The sequence below is a fragment of the Lynx canadensis genome, chromosome D3 (assembly GCF_007474595.2).
Source record: "Lynx canadensis isolate LIC74 chromosome D3, mLynCan4.pri.v2, whole genome shotgun sequence".
NCBI classification, from domain to species: Eukaryota; Metazoa; Chordata; class Mammalia; order Carnivora; family Felidae; genus Lynx; species Lynx canadensis.
This window is the reverse complement of record NC_044314.2, coordinates 71,181,730-71,207,913: the sequence shown is the minus strand read 5'-3', so window position 1 is coordinate 71,207,913 and position 26,184 is coordinate 71,181,730. Positions and strand designations below refer to the sequence as shown.

General features: G+C 38.6%; 1 protein-coding gene across 11 annotated transcripts in view; it reads right to left on the bottom strand.

The window, feature by feature from the left end:
* Positions 1-26,184, bottom strand: part of MTMR3 (myotubularin related protein 3) — a 148,409-nt gene that overhangs the window by 58,434 nt on the left and 63,791 nt on the right. For 9 of the 11 annotated variants that reach the window (XM_030336204.1, XM_030336212.1, XM_030336210.1 and 6 more), the window contains exons 2-4: positions 17,209-17,243; positions 6,867-6,919; positions 1,623-1,706 (exon numbers count right to left, since the gene is read on the bottom strand). In XM_030336204.1, coding sequence (XP_030192064.1) covers positions 1,623-1,625 — 3 coding nt within the window. In that variant the 5' untranslated portion in view covers positions 1,626-1,706; positions 6,867-6,919; positions 17,209-17,243. Of the gene's footprint in view, positions 1-1,622; positions 1,707-2,009; positions 2,090-6,866; positions 6,920-17,208; positions 17,244-26,184 lie in introns of all 11 variants that reach the window. The other 2 variants (XM_030336206.1, XM_030336207.1) reach the window with 2 other exon arrangements.

The window sequence follows — 26,184 nt, the reverse complement described above, 5'->3', positions numbered from 1 at the left end:
AGGATTAAGCATGTAACAACCTAAATGCTAAAACAATAGATCAATTATTAATTAAATCAATGGTTCAGCAACTTGTAAAATGTTACATAGCTAGTAAAATGAACATCAGGAATCCAATGAATTAACATGGGAAAATGTTTAATTCCTTTAGTGAAATAAGCAAAATAGAAATTTACTTATGCCTTAATTTTAACTATATAAAATATACATGTGGACATGAACTAGTTAGGAATACAACCATGGGTACCAGTAGTAGAATTATAAATTAGTATTTGTAAAAACTTATTACAATGTTACTTCACGAGAAATTAAAAAAAAAAAAAAAAAAAAAAACACATGGCCATACTGCTCCCCAACTACAGCACACAAAGCATCCCCAGATTACACCAGAAGACTATCCGCAGGGCACCAACAGAGACCCTACAGCATCAGGATCAGGACCACACTGTTGCTAGCTATGTGGTGGTATACAAAAAAGGACAACCCCTCAGTACAGAACACAGCTGCTTTTATAAGACTGTCATTTGCTATTCATTAGCATTGGCATACATACCATATAAATATTATGCAAACACATTTTCAATTCATTAAAAACTCTGTGGGAAAACCAATAAAATAAAATGTACTCTAGAGAAACAATATTAAAAGTTCATCTGTGTTTGGATATAGGATATATCAAAAAGTTGTTATACCCGCAAACTAAGAAAAAATTGGCCTAGCTTCAAGATGAAAGCAGTTACCTTTCTCCTTTTAGTATGACATTTCTGCACAACTAGTTTTTCTGTTGTGTTTCAGTTTGTTTTTAATTTTAAAAGCATTTTCCACCCAGGTCCCTAATGAAGCTTGAAATTAACACGGCCTTTTCAATTCCTTCTCTGTGTACCAGACCAGCATGAAAAACAGTTTGGATCTAGGAAACATAACAAAGTAGAGGCAGGCCAATATTACAGAGCACCATTTCATTTTTTAAGCCTTGAAGCACTGTTTACATATTCTCAGGATTGATAGAAATGTGGCCGGCTCATTGGTCCATCTTCTCCCCGTGGACTGGGCCGGGCCCTAAATGGTCCACAAGTCACTGAAATGTCCACTACAGACTCTTTTTAGTCAAAGATGTAGGCATGGGGGATGCAAAGCTGCTTTACCTTCTCTGGGATAAAAATACTGCCTTAAAGAGACAGAAAGGGAACATAGGGATTTACTTTTCTCCAGAAAGGTGAATTCAAAAAGAATATGTGTATGACCATACCATAATTCTCCTACGCACAACACACACACACACACACACACACACACACACACGGTTTTCACTACATCTTACTTCCTATAAAAGGATTAAGAAACATGGAATCCAAGAACCATGCATTTTAGTCTTGACTCCATGTATTACCTGACTGAAAAGAGCCAGTATCTAATTCACAGGATTAAACAGAAATAAACAGCTCTAATACACTAAAATACTCTATTACTAAGTAAACAATAAAAGAAAAGTAACAAGAAGAGAGTTCAGGAATGGAAAAGTGAAACAATTTAGAGTAACAAAAATGCGTGGACTATTAGTGTTCACTTAATTTCAGGATAGAGTTCAATTCCAATTTTCTTGTTATTTCGTTTTTACTTACCATGACAGGAGGCCCAGATTAGGAGGAGAAATCCCCGTCCCTTCTTCCGTGTCTGGCAAGGTTTTCTTTCTTTTATGCCTGGATCTTTAAAAAGAAAAGGAAAAAAAAGAGGACGAAATTGGCAAATTTCCCCCTGCTTGGCCATAGCCTAACTAAAGTAACTACATACTACTACGGCAGACCTGACAGAGTCAGCCCAGAACAAGTTAAATATCACCAGCCAGTCCCCACCAGTCAAATCCAAACTCCATAATGCCTTTGTGAAAATCTTCATGGTCCTAACCTATTTGAGCAAAAAAGTAGCAAAGGCTCGTCATGTTCCTAATGTTGATAGTAACATAGAAAATGTTATAAACTTTGAATGAAATAATAAAGATTAAAACTAACCTGCAAATGCAAAAACAAATTCTTGGAATATTATTGGATGTTTCTGTGGTGATCAATAAATCCAAAATGGATCTCCCTATCTGTGGGAATCAAACTGGCTTAGTAAGCAAAATATGAATGCATACATACACACAGTTAATTATTTCTGAACCATTTAAAAGAGAGTTGCAGGGTGTCTGGGTAGCTCAGTTGGTTAAGCGTCCGACTTCAGCTCAGGTCATGACCTCACAGCTTGTGAGTTTGAGCCCCGTGTCAGGCTCTGTGCTGACAGCTTGGAGCCTGGAGCCTGCTTCAGATTCTGTGCCTCCCTCTCTCTGCCCCAACCCACTCGCATTCTGTCTCTGTCTGTCTCAAAAATAAATAAACATGGGGCGCCTGGGTGGCGCAGTCGGTTAAGCGTCCGACTTCAGCCAGGTCACGATCTCGCGGTCCAGGAGTTCGAGCCCCGCGTCAGGCTCTGGGCTGATGGCTCAGAGCCTGGAGCCTGCTTATGATTCTGTGTCTCCCTCTCTCTCTGACCCTCCCCCGTTCATGCTCTGTCTCTCTCTATCTCAAAAATAAATAAAAACGTTAAAAAAATAAAAAATAAAAAATAAACATTAAAAAAAAATTTTTTTTGAAGAGTTGCATACACCATGCCTCTTTACTCCTTACAACTTAAGCATATACGTCCTAAGAACAAAAATAATCTCTTATGTAATCACAGTTTTGTAATTTAGAAAGTTGAACATGAAGTACTTTAATCTATATCCAATTTGGTCAACTTAATCAATTATATCCTTCACATTAATTTTTTCCCTTAATAGAGGATCCAGTCTAGGATCACATATTGAATCTAGTCAAGTCTCTTGAGTCTCTTACAATCTAGGGCCCATATTATAGTAATAAATGTTTATTTCTTTTTGTGAGAGAAAGCGGGGGCAGATAGAAGATCTGAAGTGGGCTCTGCTCTGACAGCAGAGAACCTGATGCAGCGCTCAAACTCATGAATCATAAGATCTAACCTGAGCCAAAGTTGGATGCTTAACCAACTGAGCCACCCAGGTGCCCCTATACTAATTGAAATAATGTTTCCTGACATCAAAATTAATTTAATAATCTCACATCTTTCCCTCACACCCAGACCATGTTTCTTAAGAATGTAACACTTAAGGCACCTGGGTAGCTCAGTTAGTTAAGCATCCGACTCTTGATTTCAGCTCAGGTCATGATCTCACTGCCCATAAGATCGAACCCCGCATCAAGCTCTGCACTGACAGCATGGAGCCTGCTTGGGATTCTCTCTCTCTCTCTGCCCCTTTTGTGCACGCACAAACTCTCTCACAATAAACATTTTTTAAAAAATAGAATGTAACACTTTAATTCATTGTTTTTGCCATATAAGTCTTAGGTGCCTTATCTCAAGTTAATGATTCTAAAATTAAAAATCAATAAATATTTACATTATTATGGTAATGTAAAAAGTAAACACTGCAGAGTCAAGTAATACATTAGGATTAAAGGTCTAATAAGTTATAATATGGACCCCCACTGGGCCAAATGAAGGAAAAGATTCTTATTCTAATCATCAGAGTCAAATGATCTCCCTTTTCTTAATATATGCATGAGAATTTGACAGCTAGAATCTTCAGGCTTCTCTGGGCTCCATCATCAATACCACTTCACAGATGTGACTTCTGAGAAATCATTACAAAAGTAAAATATTTAATCTCCCTACTGAACATAGTATCTCATCTTTCAGTCACCTGCAAAGGAAAAATTACCCAATTTCTTTCTCAATAACTAAAACTTACACTTGCAAACAATAACTCAACCAAGTAAGATACTGAACAATTCAGACTATAAGGTCACAGATCATATATAGCATATAAATCCAAAAAGAAGGGAAAAAACAATACCCTGAATCAACAAGATTATAACTAATCCCTACTAAATTAGATTTAAAATTAGAGGATAATTTCCTAAATTAATTCAAAATCCTAAACAAATTTATTTTTCTAAACAAATAAACAAATTTATTAATTTCCTAAATTAATTCAAATTCCTAAACTAAATCTACTCTTCTCCCTCGCGCGCGCGCACACACACACACAGGAAAAACAAAAATGAAAATCCTACTTAAAATCAAATTATAGTGAGAAGTCCTATATCCCAGGACTCTGGAAATGCTTGTGTGAATTGAAAATTCTTTTATGAACACAGTTCTTACCTGAGGTGTTCACAATCTTATGGGGGCAACAAACAGATAATAAAGGCAAAGTATGAAAAGAGATGCAGAAATATAACTCCATGACGATGTAAAAGGCAGAGAAATAGATTCTGGTCTGAGTACTCAGGAAGGCATTTTAGAACTGAGCTTTTAATAGCTGAACTGGTCAGATTCTCAACTACTGAAACAGAGAATAGTAATGGCACAAGCAAAGACTGAGACGAAGACTGAAACAAAGACTGAGACTGAGACGAAGACAAGACAAGGAAAAAAAAAAGGCATACTGGAGAGTACTCGAGGGAAAGTAGGTCAATATGGCTACAGCAAAAGGTATCCTAGTTGTATGGGGGAAATGGGTGACTATTTGCAGGAGATGTGTTTAAATTTTCTTTTTTAAGTTTATTTTTGAGAGAGAGAGAGAGAGAGCGCGCACGTGAGCGAGCAGGCATGCAGAAGTGGGGGAGGGACAGAGAGAAGGAGACACAGAATCCCAAGCAGGCTCATGCCGTCAGCCCAGAGCCCAATGTGGGGCTCAAACTCATGAATTGCAAGATCATGACCTGAGCCGAAACCAAGAGTTGGGTGCTCAATAGACTGCGCCATCCATGCACCCCTGCAGGAGACATGTTTAAAAGCTGCTTGTCAAGAGCCTAAAATGCCATGCTAAGGACACTGATCCTTATTCTGGAGGCAATGTCAAGCTGAAGGTGGCAGAACAAGGTACTGTACTGAAGTGGATCTAGAAGCGACAACTTCTCTTGTCAATAAAATCAGATTATAGGGGTGCCTGGGTGGCTCAGTCGGTTGAGCGCTGACTTTGGCTCAGGTCATGATCGCAAGGTCTGTGAGTTCAAGCCCCTCATCAGGCTCTGTGCTGACAGCTTGGTTTCTGCTTCGGATTCTGTGTCTCCCTCTTTCTCTCTGCCCCTCCACCACTCATGCTCTGTCTCCTCTGTTTCAAAAATAAATACACATTAAAAAAAAAATTAAAATTAGATTATAATTTCCTGGGGCCCCTGGCTGGCTCAGTCAGTTAAGCATCTGACTTCAGCTGAGGTCATGATCTTGCAGTTCGAGAGTTCAAGCCCCACATTAGGCTCTGATCTGAGGGCTCAGAGCCTGGAGCCTGCTTTAGTCTCTGTGTCTCCCTCTCTGCCTGCCCCTCCCTCACTCATGCTCTGTGTGTGTGTGTGTGTGTGTGTGTGTGTGTGTGTGTGTGTCTCTCTCTCAAAAATAAATTGAAAAATTTTTTTAAATAAAACTAGATTTCCTAAATTAAACAAATGGCAGAAACAGGAGGCAGTACTAAAGACTCAAGTAGTCACAGACACACACAAATCTATGAAAAGAACAGGTCAGACATTAATAACCATGCTGGGGACAGGATTACCAATTTTTTAGAACTTCTTTCCTAGTTAAATATCACATTTGTAACACTAAGTCTAGTAATGAGGCCTTGATTTTTATATAGATATGTAACAATTTAAGAGAACTCAAAAGAAGAATCAAGGTTTCAATTTAAGAGAATTCCATGTTGTTAAGAACTGTCTATTCTAAGACCTACCCTATGACCCAGCAATAGCACTGCTAGGAATTTACCCAAGGGATACGGGAGTACTGAGGCATAGGGGCACTTGTACCCCAATGTTTATAGCAGCACTCTCAACAATAGCCAAATTATGGAAAGAGCCTAAATGTCCATCAACTGATGAATGAATAAAAAAATTGTGGTTTATATACACAATGGAGTACTATGTGGCAATGAGAAAGAATGAAATCTGGCCCTTTGTAGCAACATGGATGGAACTGGAGAGTGTTATGCTAAGTGAAATAAGACAGAGAAAGACTGATACCATGTTTTCACTCTTATGTGGATCCTGAGAAACTTAACAGAAATCCATGGGGGAGGGGAAGGAAAAAAAAAAAAAAGAAGTTAGAGTGGAAGAGAGCCAAAGCCTAAGAGACTCTTTTTTTTTTTTCAACGTTTATTTATTTTTGGGACAGAGAGAGACAGAGCATGAACGGGGGAGGGGCAGAGAGAGGGAGACACAGAATCGGAAACAGGCTCCAGGCTCTGAGCCATCAGCCCAGAGCCTGACGCGGGGCTCGAACTCACGGACTGCAAGATCGTGACCTGGCTGAAGTCGGACGCTTAACCGACCGCGCCACCCAGGCGCCCCTAAGAGACTCTTAAAAACTGAGAACTGAGGGTTGATGGGGGGGTGGGAGGAAGGGGAGGGTGGGCGATGGGTATTGAGGAGGGCACCTTTTGGGATGAGCACTGGGTGTTGTATGGAAACCAATTTGACAATAAACTTCATATATTGGAAAAAAAAAAAAAAGAACTGTCTATTCTAAACAACATTAGTAGGGCTACAACTCATTTAATCTCAATTTAAATACAAGTTTCCAAGTATAGTATACTGTATTACAGCACATTATATATGGAAAAAATAATCTGCCTTGAACTCTAGTGAAAAAATCGTATTTAGAGATTTAACATTAAAGTGAACATATAAGAGCTCATCTAAATAATTATGTACATGGACAGACAGGGCGCCCCGACACACACAAATTAATCTTTAAATTAGTCTTTGCTGCTTCAAAACAGAAAAAAGGGGGGGGGGAGAACAATACAATAAACTTACCAAGTGAAGTTTGTCCCAAGAACTTTCTCTATTAGAAGGTTTCACAAGACAATCTGCAAAAGAAAAACCAGTAATTTTACAAATAGCCTTCCAATCAAGTTAAGCCACTTAAATCTCCCCACAAGACTTTTCTCTACAAGTTGGAATGCCATATTAATACATTTTTTTAATTGTTATAATGTTGATTTAGTCAACAATAGATTTTAGAATGTTTAATTGCCCAAAGTAAGCCCAGTCAGGCCTCATCATGCCTTTAGAAACTACAGAACTGTACAGACAGAACTTTCTAGGAACCTACAGATACTCCTATTTAAGAGTTTCTCCTCAATCAATTATCATTTCTGATGGCTTCTCAGCTAAACTTTTGCTACTACATGAACCAATACTTTATTTCTTTTTTTAATGTCTATTTTTGATATAGAGACAGAGCATGAGCAGGGGAGGGGCAGAGAGAGAGGGAGACACAGAATGTGAAGCAGGCTCCAGGCTCTGAGCTGGCAGCACTGAGCCCGATGTGGGGCTCAAACTCACAAACTGTGAGATCATAACCTGAGCCGAAGTCAGATGCTTAACTGATCTCACAGGAGATCTAGGCTTGGACTTGGTAATTTAAGGTGTTTTGTACACACAACTGGCTTCTACCAAAGGATCTTTTATGTGTCTGAAAAAAATTGGGACAGAAGTGGCAGGGGGTGGTATGGTCTAGGCACAAAGAATTTTTATCACAACCAGGCAAACCTGACCTTTACAGAGATAAAAGACTTAATCGACCTGATTCCCTTGCAATGATTTCTCAGTATTTGCAGACAACTCAACCTTTTGGCTGTTACACAACATGAAATCATATAAATAAACAAAACTGTATAAAATATTAAAATCCTAAAATTAAGGAGTCAGTCAACATAGCACATTATATCCATAACTTCCAGAAAACTTTTAACTGATAAGAACCATAAAAAGGAAGCTAAATATGCAATAATAAAGTGTTTTAACCATTTTACAAATAAAATTTTTGTCTCCCAATAATTTTTAATTTAAATTTTGTAACTTAAGGGCACCGGGGTAGCTTAAGTTGGCTAAGCATCTGACTTTGGCTCAGGTCATGATCTTGCGGTTCACGGGTTTGAGCCCCACATGGGGCTCTGTGCTGACAGCTCAGAACCTGGAACCTGCTTCAGATTCTGTGTCTCCCTCGCTCTCTGCCCCTTCCCCGCTTGTTCTCTCTCAAAAATAAACACTAAAATTTTTTTTTACATAATTTATAAATTTTGTAACTTAGAAGCCATATTAACCACATACTATATCAGAAATAAAGCTATTCATAATTTGCAACTTGAGACACAAACCATATTAAGTATCAAGTTTAATCTTGTTAAGTTGTTTAAAAAGATATAATACAGAAGAAAAGTTGGGGGTCTGTAAATCTGCAGGACCTTTCCATGTTAGTGTATAATTTTTGCTAAGCACGTGAATACTGAAATACATTATTACAAATATTTTCCTTCTAAATTACATCAGTAGGTACATTATATTATCCATGATTTTTTACTTTAGGATAATAAATAATCATTTGTTAAAAACAACAGATAACTGGGGCGCCTAGGTCACTCAAACAGCCAATTCTTGATATCGGCTCAGGTCATGATCTCGAAGTTGTGGGATCAAGCCCCACGTTGGGCTCCATGATAAGCACGAAGACTACCTGGGATTCTTTCCCTCTCTGTCCCTTCCTGCTCGCATGTGCACATCTCTCTCTGCCCCTTCCCTGCTTGCACATGCACACACGCTCTCTCTCAAAAATAAACGTTAACAAAAAAGAGAGAAAGAGAGAGATGCTTGGTCTCTTTGTCCTTAAAAACAACAACAAGGGGCATCTGGGTGGCTCAGTCAGTAAGTGTCCGACTTCAGCTCAGGTCATGATCTCACGGTTCGTGGGTTCGAGCCCCGTGTCAGGCTCTGTGCTGACAGCTCAGAGCCTGGAGCCTGCTTCAGATTCTTTGTCTCCCTCTTTTCTCTGCTCCTCCCCCACTCACACTCTCTCTCTCTCTCAAAAGTAAATAAACATTAAAAAAAAATTTTTTTTTAAACAACAAAAACAGATGAAATAGTGTATGTGAAGAGACATTATTCCACTTTAAAACTAGTACAAACAGGAGCACCTGGGTGGCTCAGTCAGTTAAGCATCCAACTCTGGATTCTGGCTCAGGTCATATTCTGTAGGTTTGAGTTTGAGACCCACATCTGGCTCCTCCACTGATGGCACAGAGCCTGCTTGGAATTCTCTTTCTCCCTCTCTCTCTCTCTCTCTGCACGCCCCCCACCCCTGCCTGTGTTTACTCACTCTTTCAAAATAAATAAATGTAAAAAAAAAAAAACTATTATAAACAAAAAATGAGACACAGCTCATTGTAACTCAGGAAGTTATCAGAGTACTATGAGGTTAACTGTCCAATGACATGCATGTGTTCAGAGTTCAGAGGATGGACAGCCCAGGGAGGCTTCAGAGCTGATGAAGAATTTCAACTGGGTTTTACAGATTGTATGCGACTTAACTAAAGAGAAAGAAGGGACAGGCACAATTCTAGAGAGCATGGCTATTAATACCACAGTAAGAAGTAATCAGGACATTTCTGAGAAACAGAGAATAGGTCAGAACATCAAGAAAGTATTCAGGAAGAGAAGACTAGAAAGGCAGGACACAACTGTGGTCCTTCAATGTCAGGCTAAGGAGTCAGATTTAATTCAATGGTGTGGAACCAAATCAGCAGGAAAATAGTAACACGAAAATGGTGGTATTTAACAGCAGCAAGCAGTAAGTAGAAGGGTCTGGAAGGGAAAATTGACTTAGGATATTCCCAGACTAGTAGTTCAGATATGAACTGCTAACAGCCAAATATCTCAACTGTAGCAAAAATGCATAGGAATATATCAAAGTGAGTAAAAGCATTAATTGCCTGAGCTTAGTAATTGATTAGAAATGGGGGAAAAAAAGGGGCGCCTGGGTGGCTCAGTCGGTTAAGCGTCCGACTTCAGCTCAGGTCACGATCTCACGGTCCATGAGTTCGAGCCCCACGTAGGACTCTGGGCTGATGGCTCAGAGCCTAGAGCCTGCTTCCAATTCTGTGTCTCCCTCTCTCTCTGCCCCTCCCCTATTCATGCTCTGTCTCTCTCTGTCTCAAAAACAAATAAACGTTAAAAAAAAATTTTTTTAATAAAAAAAATTAAAAAAAAAGAAATGGGGAAAAAAAAGAGGCAGAGCAAGTTGTCAACAGTAACCGCAAAATGAAATGTTAAGGCCTGTGGTGAATGGAAAAAGGACAATATCATTAAGAAACGAAAGGTGGGACGCCTGGCTGGTTCAGTTAGAAAAGCATGCAACTTGATCTCAAGATCATGAGTTCAAGCCCCACGATGGGGGTAGAGATTACTGGAGCACCTGGATGGCTCAGTCTCTTAAGCATCCAACTTCGGCTCAGGTCAAGATTTCCCAGTTTGTGGATTTGAGCCCCGTGTTGGGCTCTGTGCTAACAGCTCAGAGCCTGGAGCCTGCTTCAGATTCTGTGTCTCCCTCTCTCTCTGCCTCTCCCCACCCCCACTCATGCCCTGTCTCTGTTTCGCTCTCTCTCAAAAATAAACATTAAAAAAAAGATTACTTAAGAATTAAAAATCTTTAAAAAAAATAAAAATAAAAATAAAAATAAACATAAAAATAAAAATAAAAGAAAGGTGGCCTCCCAAGCAGATGTATATCCAGCAGGTGGGGGGCGAGGGGGGGGAGGGGGCAGGAGGGATTAAATTCAACAGGTCAAGTCTAGGGATAATAATAAACTGATTCAAAGTGCTAAATTTACTTCAAGGAAATCACTGTATCTACCATAAAAATCATTTGACAGGTTTTAAATTACTTGATAATTTATTCTGTCAAACATGAGAAGTCCGTCAATACAGAAGTGTTTGTATAAAGTTTCCACAGGTGTAAAGTTCCAAGAGATGGACCAAACAACAGCAGATTCAACAAAAAGGTTCAGACAGTCTGCTTCAATAATAGCAATGACTCTCCTTCCTAATAACCACAATCAAACAACTACTTGGTTGGAAGCAAGTATGTCACTGTGAGACACTGCCAACAAAAACAAACAAAAAACAAAAACAAAAAAAAACCCTTCCCCTTCCTCTTAGGACTATTTGCCAGATAAAGGCCATGTAGAGGTGTAGAGGTCTGAAAGAAGCTCTCTGGTGCCATAAGCTACCTTTCAGTGATAGCAGGTATCCCAGGATACAGTCATGTATACCTCAGAGAGTAAGAGCAGTAAGGTTTGGATGACCCTGAATATATATTGAAAATATGTGAAGAAGTACCACATAGGGTTCAACAGGGCAAAGAGGCACATCAATTTGGACCATATATATAATAAAAGAATTCAAACTACAAAAACTAATCAGATTGAACCAAATTTATGAGGAAAAACAAAGAGACTCAGGGCCAGGCCTCTTAAAATGTTGGGGGGTGTGACACAGGTGGCTAAAGCAGCACTTTTTTTGGCTAGTGTATATCTTAACTGTAAAAGAACGATGCTTTTTTTTTTTTTTTTTTTACATAGTCCTGTCTCACTTTCAAATACAGGATAATTAGGAGTTCAAAACTTTTTTTTTCAAGTTTATTTATTTATTTTAAGAGAGTGAGAGTGTAAGCAGAGAGGGACAGACAGAATCCCAAGCAGGCTCCTCACTGTCAGTGCAGAGCCCGATGTGGGGCTCAAACCCACAAACTGTGAGATCATGACCTGAGCTGAAATCAAGAGTCCAACGCTTAACCAACTGAGCCATTCACGTGCCCCAAGAGTTCGAAACTTCAAAAAGGCAACAATGAATAATTTTAAAGCAATCTTTTTTTTTTTTCAACGTTTATTTGAGAGAGAGAAAGAACGTGTGCTTGCACAAGTAGAGGAGGAACAGAGAGAGAGAGAGAGGGAGACACAGAATCTGAAGCAGGCTCCAAGCTCTGAGCTATCAGTGCACAGTCCAATGCAGGGCTTGAATTCATGAACTACAAGATCATGATCTGAGCCGAAGTCAGACAATCAAACAGCGGAGACACCCAGGAACCCCAAAGAAATCTTTTATTTTCACTGTATGTGAAAGAAATGCCTTTTCTTGCACATGTACTGCATTTTAAGAAAAGATTCATAGCAAAATTTGAGTGTGGAGGCAATATAAAATAATTCAGATGTTAAATTTTAAGTGGCTTTCCAACTGCCACTATTTTAGACAAAAACCTTTTCAGTCTGTGTTTCCTTGTTTATGCCTAACAACTTTTCAGGTATCTGATGGATGATATGATCTTCCCGAACTAGGATTCTGTGGCATGGTGGGTGGAATTATCCCATTGTGGGGAAATGATTTAATCATCAACATTAACCAAAACCCAAGCATTTACCAGCTGAGTAAAACTACTATGGCTTGGTACTCCTAGAAGTCCAAACCTCAGGTTTTCTAAAACCTTTGCTGCTGAAGTCAACTATAAATAAAAACAGAAACAGAGTTCAAAAAGCATGGCTGCATTCACCTATCATGACAAGTTCACTGTGGTGGAGGTTCATTTATTTAACAAGTATTTGGGGATCATAGGCACTATTCTAGGCACTGGGAATGCAGCAATGAACCAATCAAAGTTCCCACCCTTAAAGGAGCTGCAATTCTAGTATCAGCTAAAATATTCTCACATGGTTGAATGTCGTCAGTGTGACTTTTCTCCCCTACTTATTAATTAGATCCATGCTTTGGAAAAGATAAGAAGAAACAGTAAATATAAAATTGAGTCACTGACCTCCTTTCAGTGATATCTCTAAACAAGATGGGAGAGAGAAAGAGAACTCTACATTATCTTTTCTACTTGGAAACACTAAGTAACGTCTGTGCATTTTCAGGGATCCAGATGCAAATTCATCATCAGTATGCATTCCTCTGCCAGCTGTAGAGCACAGATAAGCAGCTAAAATATTATCACTTCCTAACCAAAAAAAAAACAAAACAAACAAAAAAAAAAAACTACCTTCTTGAAAAACAAAAACCCAGTAATCTGCCAGAAACTGTAACTTAAACTTCATCTTATAATCACATTTCTATACCAAAGAGTCTTTCACTGGTAATAAGTCTCTTGAACCAGCAACACATAAGACAATGTTGAACACACCAAAAAAACAAACAAAAAAAAAGCTCTGTTTCAATACATAACCCAGGGTCATGGGATCAAGCCCTGTATTTAAAAAACATTTTTTAAATAAAAAGGGAAAGAAAAACATTCCTACTCCAGAAATTCATAGCTCCTCATGGAAATTTAAATTTTCCTAATTATAATTCTCCCCTTTAACATATTATATGATTATCTCTTAACATGAGACTGCAGACTCTGTCCCTGCTTCCTACTGTTCAAAGAATAAAATTTTAACTACCTTTTTTAGGACAAAACACCTAAATGACCAATCCCTATGAAGATAAGCAATTTTACAATAAGGTCTCAAAAAGGTTTTTTTGTTTTTTAATGTTTATTTATTTTTGAGACAGAGAGAGAGAGAGAGAGAGAGAGAGAGAGAGACAGAGTGTGAGCCGGGGAGGGGCAGAGAGAGACGGAGACACAGAATGTGAAGCAGGGTCCAGGCTCTAAGCTGTCAGCACAGAGCCTGACGCGGGACTCAAACCCACAAACTGTGAGATCATGACCTGAGCCGAAGTTGGACGCTCAACCGACTGAGTCCCCAGGCACGACTCAAAAAGTGTTTAAATATTTAAATTATGAGCTATTTCTTATGTACTCAATAGAAAAAGAAAACTAATCAAATGAGATAGGTAACAAAAACCAAAAATACAAAAAAAGAAAAAAAAAAAAACAGGCAACTAAAAAACTAAGCAAAATTCAACACATCCCATCATTTTGAAACCTGCAGATTTATACTGCTTAATATGCTTTGCTCTGGACCCTGCCCTCAACAAACAAAAACAGACTCTCCAAACTCCCACCCATTTTATACCAAAGCTACCCCCACCTCACAGCTGCATAAGAGGTTTCTTTTCTTGAAAAACAAAATTTAATATGAAGGTCAGTTTACCATGGGAACTCAACAGTGTGCCCATGTATAAACGAGCATGATTATCCTGTTTTGCCCAGGTACTTGAGATGTTTAACACCAATTCTAGGAAAAATGTAAATAAACTCTTCAAAAAAAATAGCTATCAATATCTCAATCTGCATATTGTTTATTAGTATATTAATATTATATTTAGGAATGTTAATGTTCCTCTCCCAGTCTGTAAACAGACTGTCCAAAGTTCTGGTTTTGTCCACTCAGTTTTATACAGGGTAATGGGCATCAAAATGGACAAGTACCAGAAAGCTGAATGAAAATGCACGTCCACCTTTTAAGCATACAACTTAATAATGAAGAAACAGATCTGAATTTTTAACTGCTGTATTCATAATTAAAAACTGCCCAATTCCAGCTAGCCAATAGGTACATTCAAGAAAAGAGAGACAAAATTCAAGTAATATAGGCTATGTGCAATGAAAAGAATCCACTCTTCTACTGGCCTACTTAAAATGTATATTCTGGCAATTAGGTAGGGGGCTACTCATATTTTTGAAAGCAAGCCAATAAAAACCCAAATAACTTCCAATAACCACACACTACAACACAGGCTCTGTTTAAAACAGCATGTTCAAATACCTACTCTTTCGAAGCAGTTCTCAATTATTAAATAGCCAAAAGACCAGAATTGTCTTGACCAGAACACCATCTTCTTAAGACCATCCTTTTAATATCATACAATTCAACAGAAACCCAGGAAAAGACCTACCCTTTTAAACTACTAACATTTATCTTATGTAAACAGAGAGAAACATGTGACTGTCATCCAAACAGATACAAGGGGAGAAAAAAAAAAAAAAAAAACCTTTTCAGCTGAAGTCAAAAAGTAGAATTCATCAACATGCTTTACAGGAAAGGAGGGCAAAAGTACCACGTTAAATCAGGGCTAATAAGAAATTAGCTATTAAGCAAAAGAGATTTCTCCTTTTTTGTTTTGAAATAACTACACTAAAATAACAACTCCTAAAACTCAAGTCATGGGTTCATACTGAAGATAAAAAACCAAACTCTGAATTTTAAAAATTCTTAAACTATCATTTTGCTTAACCCAGTAAGGGGAAAAGGGGAAATGGGGATTAAAAAAAAAGTATATTCGCTTAGATTACTTCTATTCATACCAAACATATTAAAATATTGGTAAAATATCCTTTAAAACAAGATGAAAAACTTCTCAAATAGCCTAATCTAAACCAATTCTGGGGCTCCTAGGTGGCTCAGTTGGTTAAGCATCTGACTTCAGTTCAGGTCATGATCTCCCAGTTTGTGAGCTCTAGCCTCAATTTCTCTCTCTCTCCCTCTCCCTCTCTCTCTTTCTCTCTCTCCCTCCCTCCCTCCCTCCCCTTAGCTCTCTTATGCTTTCTCTCTCTCAAAAAATAAAAATAAACCTGTTCTGCATAAATTATGGAGTATTCCAAGCATATTGTTTATACATCACAAACTTATACTATTCAACATGAAAATAATAATCCACGCAATTCAAATTCTCAAGTTTCCAGCAAGCGTGTAAACATATCTAATGTCAATCAGCACCACTCATAAGTTTCTTGCATTTTTCAACCTGAAAACAGTTTGTCAGAGGAACTAATGTCTTTAAGGGGCAGAAGGACAAATGCGTTTTATCCAGCTCTCTGGTAAAACAGCAGGCCTATGACTTGAACACCACATCTGTGTACTACTGTTTTCAATCAGGACATTTAAATATGCTAAAATGCAAAGATATATAAGACTTTAGAAAGAGCTTACCCTTTTTCTTTTCTACTGATTTATATCTTCAGTCTTTAACCTAAATCCTACATCCTATAGCATATGGTTATATTTACAATTACCAGTATTTCCATGCTGTGATATACAGACCACTGGCGAGATTTGAGAAGACTTAAATGGAACACAAATATCTTTAAAAAAAAAAAAAAACAAAAACAAAAACTGTATTTATGCTAATGAGCACTGAAAAAAATATTCTGCACTTATCTTTTCTTTTTTTTTTTTTTTCAACGTTTATTCATTTTTGGGACAGCGAGAGACAGAGCATGAACGGGGGAGGGGCAGAGAGAGAGGGAGACACAGAATCGGAAACAGGCTCCAGGCTCTGAGCCATCAGCCCAGAGCCTGATGCGGGGCTCGAACTCACGGACCGCGAGATCGTGACCTGGCTGAAGTCAGACGCTTAACCGACTGCGCCACCCAGGCGCCCCTGCACTTATCTTTTCAATTCATTAAAAGTCTGAAACCATTCATAAGCAGACCTGACCAGGGCCACATTCAACAGTATCTAGTCCTTCCCCCACACAAATGATAAGCCTCTCTTTAAGGTTTATGCTACCACCAGAGAGCTCTGGCATCTCTTGATTGCTTTTACTTGATTGCTATTACTACTAGCACAGTACCACAAAATACAGGGTGTCCTATGGACTATCACCATAGCACCTCCAAGTCTACATATCCTAAACAAAATCCATCACAGGCCTCCTCCTCCTCCCTCCACCACTCCTTTCTTCATACTCCACTGGAAATCTTGGTAGGCCTAGGTTTTCAAGGCTAGAAAACATTTTAATCTATTTCCAATAACAAAACCAAACACCAACTCCCATTACTTTCCCTGAAACGCTCGATTTCCATCTTTCCATTCCATGCCACCAGTATCACCACCATTTGGTTTAGCTAACTGATTTTTAAACATTTGTTCATTTAAAAATTAGACCTTAATTACCTAAGAAACAAAATTACCAGTTAGGATTCAACTGACAACACAACTGTTTCTGGTCAACTCCTCTTTTTTTCCCCTCAATGCCTATTTATTTTTGAGAGAGAGACAAGCAGAGTGTGAGTGGGGGAGGGGCAGAGAGAGGAGGAGACACAGAATTCGAAGCAGGCTCCAAGCTCTGAGCTGTCAGCACAGAGCCCCACACGGAGACGAACTCATAAACTGTGAGATCATGACCTGAGTCTAAGCCACCCAGGTGTCTCTAATTACTTACAACCGACCAAGCCACCCAGGTGCCCCTAATTACTTACATTTCTATGTGTTCTATACAGATTATGATTTCCTATGCAAGGTCATTTTCCTACTCAGAACCCAAGGGCCTTACACTATGTTTCAATGAGAGGCACTACAATATAGTGCCACTACATACGATTAGGTATGATCACAGGTTCTGGAATCAGACAGTTCAGGATGTTAATTTTGGCTCCAAACTTACTTGTATCAGTTTGGGAAGTTCACGAAGTTTCTCATCTGTAAAATGGAAATAACATCAGAAAAGAGAGTTACTGAGCTAGTATCTTCAAATAAGTGAATACTAATTCTGACAGGGAGGAAAAACACGCTCAATAACTACATTTTTAATTTAAAAAAAAACATGCAATTTAGGTAAACACAAAAAATTAACCATGGTCTTCTATTTACCTACCCACTAAATGTTTCAAGCACACTCATGTCCATTTAAAACATCTGTATTCCAGTTCTTACCATAAATGCAACAGTACTACCTGCCTGCCTTCATGTAGAATAAGCCCTTGCAACTGAAAGATCTGTTAAGTTTCCAGTATTGATTATAACCTTTCAAAGTCCAAAATAAAAAAGTAGTATGCAATTTTGCTGCAGCAAAAAGCTTAGTTATAGGCATTTTGAGACTTAAGAACAAATCACTTAACCGAGTGAGCCAAACAACATTAACCACTATTCTCAACACAATTATCAATGAACTCTCAAGGTACCATAATTGTATCTGTCAAGATCTAGGGCATCCCTCAAGAACAAAGTCTCCCCAAAACAAGGCCCTTCCCTCTCAAACAACCAAGTCTCCCCCAAATGAGGATCTTACTCTTCCCCTCTAGGACATTCTATGTTCATTCCAAATTCCTTGCCATTGTTTATGTTGTTTCCTTATACCCAGACTGGCCTTTTCTCAACCAACCAGATCGTCAGAGCTTTTCTAGTATTTTAGGCCACTAAACTTTTACTGTATCTTTGCAGGTACACATGATTTAACACTGATTCTTTTTTTTTTTTTAATTTTTTTTTCTTAATGTTTTTTATTTATTTTTGAGACAGAGAGAGACAGAGCATGAGCAGGGAAGGGGCAGAGAGAGAGGGAGACACAGAATAAGAAGCAGGCTCCAGGCTCTGAGCCATCAGCAGAGCCCGATGTGGGGCTCAAACTAACAGACTGTGAGATCATGACCTGAGCCAAAGTCGGACGCTCAACCGACTGAGCCACCCACACTGATTCTCTTTTATCAAATTCTACCTCTCTCACTCCTCCAAACCGCTCTCCCTTCCCTTTCTCCTTCTCTTTCTCACTCTCTCAAAACACACACACAATGTATTTACTTTAAAAATAAATAACTAAGGGGTGCCTGGGCGGCTCAGTTGGTTTAGCATACGACTTCAGCTCAGGTCATGATCTCAGTTTGTGGGTTCGAATCCCGCATTGGGCTCTGTGCTGACAGCTCTGAGCCTGGAGCCTGCTTTGGATTCTGTGCCTCCCTCCCTCTTTCTCTCAAAAATAAACATTAAAAATAAATAAAATCAGGGTGGTTTTGTAAAGGTAACACTGCTTTAAAACAAGGATACATAATATAAAAGTGACAGCAAGAGGGAAGTGGTTTTAATCTTCTTTGACCTCTTTGAGGCCATCATATAAAAGCCATTCTTATGATCAAGTCATTCCTAAAAAATCCTTTTTACATTTCATTCTTTGTGTAATAATTTTGCTTCTACCCGAAAAAACTGGATTCCTTCTCTGTCCTTTCCTCAACTTTTCCTGAATTGACAAAGGAAGAGCAAACAGGTTCACAAACTGGTGAGACTGCAAAGTAGTTTCTTCCAACATGAAGCCAAGAGGATTTTTCAGTCGTATATATTTAACACTTTCTGATAACTGGCAAAGAACCTGAATGGTACAGCATCCACATGAACAGCTAACTCTACAGCACCAAAAAGCAGTGGTAGGATCTGGCATGCTAGTTAGAAAAAACAAGGCCATTTTTTAAATAACTTTTTTTTTTTTTTTTACAGTGACAGGAAGAACAGGGAGAGAAAACACTATCAGTAGAACCTCATATTAATGGGCCAACTGTGACCAGTTGTTAGGGATGTTTTAAACAGCCAATTTTATTGAGCACTTCTCTATATGCCAGGCACTGTTTTAAAAGTATTGTATGTGTTGGAGCACCTGGATGGCTCAGCCGGTTAAGCATCTGACTCTTGATTTCGGCTCAGGTCATGATCTCATGGTCGTGAGACTGAGCCCTGAGTCAGGGAATCTGTGCTAGATGTGGAGCCTGCTTGAGATTTTTTTTTCTCTTTCTCTCTCTCTCTCTCTCCCCCCCTCCTCCCGCTTTCTCTTTCTTGCATGCTTTAAAAAAAAAAAAAAAAAAAAAAAAAAAAAGAATTATATTATCTCAATTAACCCCATAATAATTCTATACATAGTGACCATTATAGTTGAAAAAACAGCTGAAAAAACAGATACAGAGAAGTAACTTTCTCAAGATTATAGCAGTTGAGAAGCCAGAATTCAAACCCAAGCATTCTAGCTCCACAGTTCACATTATAAACATCTGGCCAAACAGCCTTCTCCATTCAATAAGTCTGCTAATATAATTTGATGCTAACTATACTCCTCATAAAGTGAATCCAAGTAAGGAGCCCTTATATACTGAGAATATGTTTCTTATATACTACATATGCTACTATATTTTTTATAGAGCAGCATAGGCTTTATTAAGTTTCATTCTCCCACAAAACTAAAGATTTTCATCAGTGTTTTATTATCCACTTGAAGTATGCTACTTGACACTTGTTCCTAAATATTTTTAATATTGTTCCTAAATATTTTTATTCTTTTTTTTTTTCAACTTTTTTTTTTTTTTTTTTTTTTTTGGGGGGACAGAGAGAGACAGAGCATGAACAGGGGAGGGGCAGAGAGAGAGGGAGACACAGAATCGGAAACAGGCTCCAGGCTCCGAGCCATCAGCCCAGAGCCTGACGCGGGGCTCGAACTCACGGACCGCGAGATCGTGACCTGGCTGAAGTCGGACGCTTAACCGACTGCGCCACCCAGGCGCCCCTAAATATCTTTATTCTTTACAGCCTCTTCTCACTTGTCAAGCCAGTCCCGAACTCGAATTCTACCCTCCAAGGGGCTGAGTCATCCGTGAAGTTAATGAGCATACTTCCCCATTCCATGAACTGTATTAAATTTTTTTTTAATGTTTATTTTTGAGAGAAAGAACACAAACGGGAGAGGGGCAGAGAGGGGGAGACAGAATATGAAGCAGGCTCCAGGCTCTAGGCTCTGAGCTGTCAGCACAGAGCCCGATGCAGGGCTCAAACCCACAAACCACGAGGTCTTGACCTGAGTCGAAGTCAGACACTTAACTGACTGAGCCACCCAGGCACCCAACTGTAACACTCTTGAGAACATTATATAGTTGAGAGCACAATCCTACCATTTGTTGTCTCTCTTTCATCTGACAGCAACCCACCAGTAACAATGAATATGAAACCTCTAATCTTTGCACCATTTATCAATAAGACAGATTTTCATCTCTTATGGATGAAGATGCCACCAGAGACAGAAGCTTTTGTAAAGTTAAAATCCATCCACTGCTGTGTCTGTTCCACAGACCTAGCACCATAGTAAGATATCACTTTGTAGGACAAACTGACTTTTGTCAATTTGTTATTCCGTCATCTTTAAATAAAATCATCACAAATCATTTTTGGGGTCAAATACCTCAAAATTCTTTTTAACTTTATTAAGGCATTACTGAAGTAAAACAAACTGCACATGTTTAAAGTGTTTTTTCAGGTTTTTTTTTTTTTGTTTTTACTGTAGTAAAATAGACATATTTACAATGTTAACCATTTTAAGTGTACAACTGAATAACCTCTTTAGTACATTCACACTGTGGTGCAATCACCATCACTATCCATTTCTGTAACTTTTTCATCATCCCAAACTTCATTTTTAAGGCTGGATAATAAATACTCCACTGCATGTACATACACCACACATTTTGTTTACACATCCATCCACTGATGGACATTTAGACTGTTTCTACCTTTTGGCTACTGTGAATGGTGCTACTATGAACATTAGTGTACAAATACGTTAGTCCCTGGTTTCACTTATTTTGGGTAGATACCTAAGAGTGTACTTGCTAGATCATACGGTAATTCTGTTTAATTTTCTGAGGAGCCACCACAGTTTTCCCTCAGCAGCTGCACCATTTTATATTCCCACCAGCAATGCACCATATCCTTGACAACCCTTTTCCACATTTTTGATAATAGCCATCCTAATTGGTGCGAAGTAGCATCTTATGGTTTTGATTTGCATTTCCCTAATGACTAGCAATGTTGGGCATCTTTTCATGCGTTTACTAGCTATTTACATAACTTCTTTGTGAAGAAATGTCTATTCAAGTCTCTGGTTTTTTAGTTGGGTTGTTTTTGGGTGTTGTGTTTTTTAATATATTCTGGATAGTAATCCTTTATCAGATATAGGATTTGCAAATATCTCCTCCCATTCTGGTGCCTTTTCACTCTTGAAAGCATACTGATACATTAAGTTTTTAATACAGTTCAACGCATCTATTTTTTCTTTTGCTGCCTGTGCTTTTGATGTCATATCCAAGAAATCATTGTCAAATGCAATGTCATGAAATGTTTCCCCTGTGTTTTCTTCCAGAAGTTTTATAATTTTAGCTCTTAAGTTTACATCTTTGATCCCTGATTACTCAGATAATTATGAAAGCACAAAGATCATGCTTTCAAATCCATATATAAACTTTTTTAAATGTCCAACTTCGGCTCAGATCATGATCTCAAGGTTTGTGAGTTTGAGCCTGGTGTCAGGCTCTGTGCTGACAGCTCAGAGCCTGGAGCCTGCTTTGGATTGTGTCTCCCTCTGCCCCTGCCCCACTCATGCTCTGTTCATGCTCTCTCTTTCTCTCTCTCTCTCCACTCCTCCCGCCCTCCCCCCTCCCTCTCTCTCTCAAAAAATATTTTTTTAAAAAAATCCTTCTCTTCTTCTAAAATCATGGCTCCCAAGCTGTGTGCTGAGGCATCTTGGGGGTACCACAGTAAATTCACAGGGGCACTACAGGGACTGTTTAAGCTTTTGAGGGAAACACAGCAAAAACTGACCTACGCGGACCACACAAACAACTATCTGAGGTCATTCATAAGTTCAACATTAGCTTAAAAAACATCCTTTTCAGTGATATGTAAGACACAGGGGTTTTAGCAAGTCGCTATGACAAAAAGTATCCTGTAAAAACCAATGTCCAACAGGAAACAGGTGGAATATCTAACCTGATTACAAGGTTTGAGAATTTGTTTGGTACCTAACAGGCACACGTATTAAAATGTTTTCTTTCGGGGCACCTGGGTGGCTCAGTCGGTTAAGCGTCCGACTTCAGCCAGGTCACGATCTCGCGGTCCATGAGTTCGAGCCCCGCGTCGGGCTCTGTGCTGACAGCTCAGAGCCTGGAGCCTGCTTCGGATTCTGTGTCTCCCTCTCTCTCTGACCCTCCCCCGTTCATGCTCTGTCTCTGTCTCAAAAATAAATAAAACATTAAAAAAAAAAAAGTTTTCTTTCAAATTATACTTACCAATTTTTCAAGTAGCTAAATTGTTAGGAAATAAACACTTCAGTTGTTTGGCTCTAATTACTTAATAAACGGAGCTATTACTATTTCTTTTGGTGGAGGGGCACAGTGGAAAATATTACTGAGACACTAAGAGGAAGGAGAGACTTTGGACTGTAGAGTCATGAGCCTGAGAGAATCACACCAATTACCAGAGAGATGTAAAGCTAGAATAACTGAGACACTGCACCCTCAATTCCAAGTCCCCATGTGGTTGTCACAGTTCATTTAAAACCACACCTTCTCTTGTTTATTTATTCAAGCTCTAATTCAGTTTGTCACTAACAACCAAGAATCCTGAATAACAAAATCACATGATTCACACATTCACCTTGATTTCCTTAATAAACTCATAATTAAATAATGTATACCAGGTTTTTTTAAACAACCAAAGAGGCAGAATTAGGGCATGACTGTAACTCAAATACAAATCATCCCATTTACTATTTCCTATATTAATTGAACACAAGGTACTATTAGATACAGCATGCTTAGATAAAATTTAGTTTTTAAAGTTTTACAGATTTCTTCTTGACAAAAACTCATTTAAGTTAAACTTTCACAGCATGGTTGAGACACCTAGGTGGCTCAGTCAGTTAAGCATCTGACTCTTAATTTCGGTTCAGGTCATGATCTCAGGGTTTGTGAGTTTGAGCCCAGCGTTGGGCTTCCCTGCACCCTCAGCCCCCAACCCCCACTCCCGCTGACAGTGTGGAGCCTGCTTGGGATTCTATCTCCCTCTCTCTCTACCCCTCCCCCACTCACACAAGCTCATACATGCACACTCTCCCTCCCCCTCAAAAATAAATAAGCTTTAAAACTTTCACAGCATGGTAATACAAATTATACCATATTTTTTTAACATTACAAATTAGACAATTTCTAAATCTAAAAATTACCGTATACTCAAAAATTACAGCTTCAAACAAAAAATATATATACACTTTTTTTTTTTTAATTTTACAGAATAAGAGAGTACAAGCAGGGGAGAGGGGCAGAGGGAGAGAGAATCTTAAGCAGGCTCCATGCTCAGTGCAGAGCCAGCTGCAGGGCTCAATCCCACAACCCTGGGATCATGACCTGAGACAAAATCAAGAGTCGGTCGCTCAACTGACTGAGACACCCAGGCACCCTAAGAAGTAAAATATTCTACTGTATAAATATTACAAGGCATCAAGTATTTTCTTAAATAATAGTTAATTCATTTCCAGAAATAAACATGGACCTTCTATTAACTTTGATTTCTGGAGAAATCTGCTTTTATTATAAATCAAAGACAGTGATGATTTCAGCAATGGACACAATTAATAGTTCATCATAACTGTTAAAAAAAATATTTCATTCAGAGATAAAAGTAAACATTTACAAAATATATATACCAACCAAATTTGGTACACACAAGAAATATACCAACTGAAAATGGCAACTACAGGTAAATTTTATGTTCTGTAATATTTACACAGAATTACCACGAATAAAGTTTTATCAGAAAGAAAAGTAATCAGCTGGCTAGCAATCAACAGTTTTATTATTGCTAATCGAGTATTCTGCCTTGGTCACATCACCTAAAAATATTAATGAACTTGCTCCTCAATGAGTGTCACTTTACTATCATCTAAAGAAAACAATCAACCATCTTACTTCCCCAAGAGTATCCATATTCATTTTCATCCTGTCCTGTTCATGTTCTGTGTCCATATAAAAAGTTGGATTTGGGGATGCTTGGATGGCTCAGTCAGTGGAGCACGTGACTGTTGTTCTCGGGGTTGTGAGTTTGAGACCCACATGGAGTATGGAGATTAAAAAGTTGGGGGCACCTGGGTGCCTCAGTTAGTTAATCGTCTGGCTCTTGGTTTCAGCTCAGGTCATGATCTCATGGTCTGTAGGTTTGTGCTGACACCAAGGAGTCTGCTTAGGATTCTCTCTCCCTCTCTGCCTCTCCCTGCTCATGTGCCCTCTCTCTCAAAATAAATAAATAAATTTTTTTAAGAAGTTGGATTTGTGGGTTTTTTTTTAATATTTAAGTAATCTCTACACCCAATGTGGGGCTCTCAGAACCCCAAGATCAAGAGTTGCACACTCCACACACAGACTGAGCCCATGAGGCACCCTTGGATTTGTTTTTTTAATCTTATATATGTATGAACATACACATGTATTTAGCCCTAGTCTATAAAATGCAAATTTTTCCCAGATTACTTCCCTTTTGACTATTTTCCCTAGACAAATGTTTATTTTCTTGTAGCACTGTTTAATACTAATCCATTCAGTATACTTAAATACCTTTAATATTTAAAGTGCCTCTTACCCCAGTGCAACTCTGATCTAATGAGATTGCCCAAAATTTCTAGAGTAAAACAAGAGAGTCTGAAGTTTTAAAAGCTTAAACATAAACCTGTGAAAACTGTCATTAACCTGCAACTCAAGTAAACCACTCCCTCCCCCCCCCCCAAGAATATATACTATGCAGTCTACTGAGTTGTATAAATTCCTGGAGGCCTAAAGATGAAGAGGAAAGAAATAAACAGAAATGTTAGGAAAAAAACATAAAGGCAAATATGGAATTCAACAATCTGAATATATGTTAATGTAAAGCAACTGAGGTTTGCAACAGTTCACTGGCATCTGATATAGAGAAATGAAAGCAGGAGATAGAAGAAAACAACACTCCCAGGAATAGTATGTATTAAATGAAGAATCGAGTGAGCTTTATTTGTACCACTGTGCACACGCACAAATTTAGGTTAATTATGTCTCCCTCCTAATGTAAAATGTTAGCTCCTAGTTTATTTAATACATCTCTGGTTTTAATCTTTCCCATGCATTCAAATCAGTTATTACTGAACTTTCTAATTTTTTTTTTTAAAGTAGGCTCCATGCCCAGTACAGAACCTAACAAGCCTTCCTCCAGTTCACTACAAAATTAATGGGGCTAATATTAAGTTAAAGCAGCTTTCATCCCTGGGTGAAGTCAAGTCATAAAAATGCATGTAATTAACAAATTTCACAGTATTATCTAAAATTTATACCTTAGCCTCTAATATATCAATTCACATTTTGACCCTGACTCCAGTCTATTTATGGCCCAAGGCAACTCCCTCCAAGTCTACTTATGTAATCAAAGTCCAGCTCCTAAGCTGGAAGGAATCCAAACACAGAAAACCTTATCACAAAATCCTAAGCAAAAAACCCAAATAAAGGTTAAAACACTTCCAGCAACACCAAGTAATTCAAATTACCAACCTGCTGAAGACAAACTCAAAAAGCTGGATGAGGGGTACCTGGGTGGCTCAGTCAGTTGGGCATCTGACTTCAGCTCAGGTCATGATCTTGCGGTTAGTGGACTTGAGCCCAGCATCAGGCTCTCTGCTGACAGCTCAGAACCTGGATCCTGCTTCAGATTCCATATCTCCCTCTCTCTCTGCCCCTCCCCAGCACACGCTCACTCGCTCTCTCTCTCTCAAAAATAAACATCAAAAAAATAAATAAGTAAAACCTAGGTGAAATATTTAAAA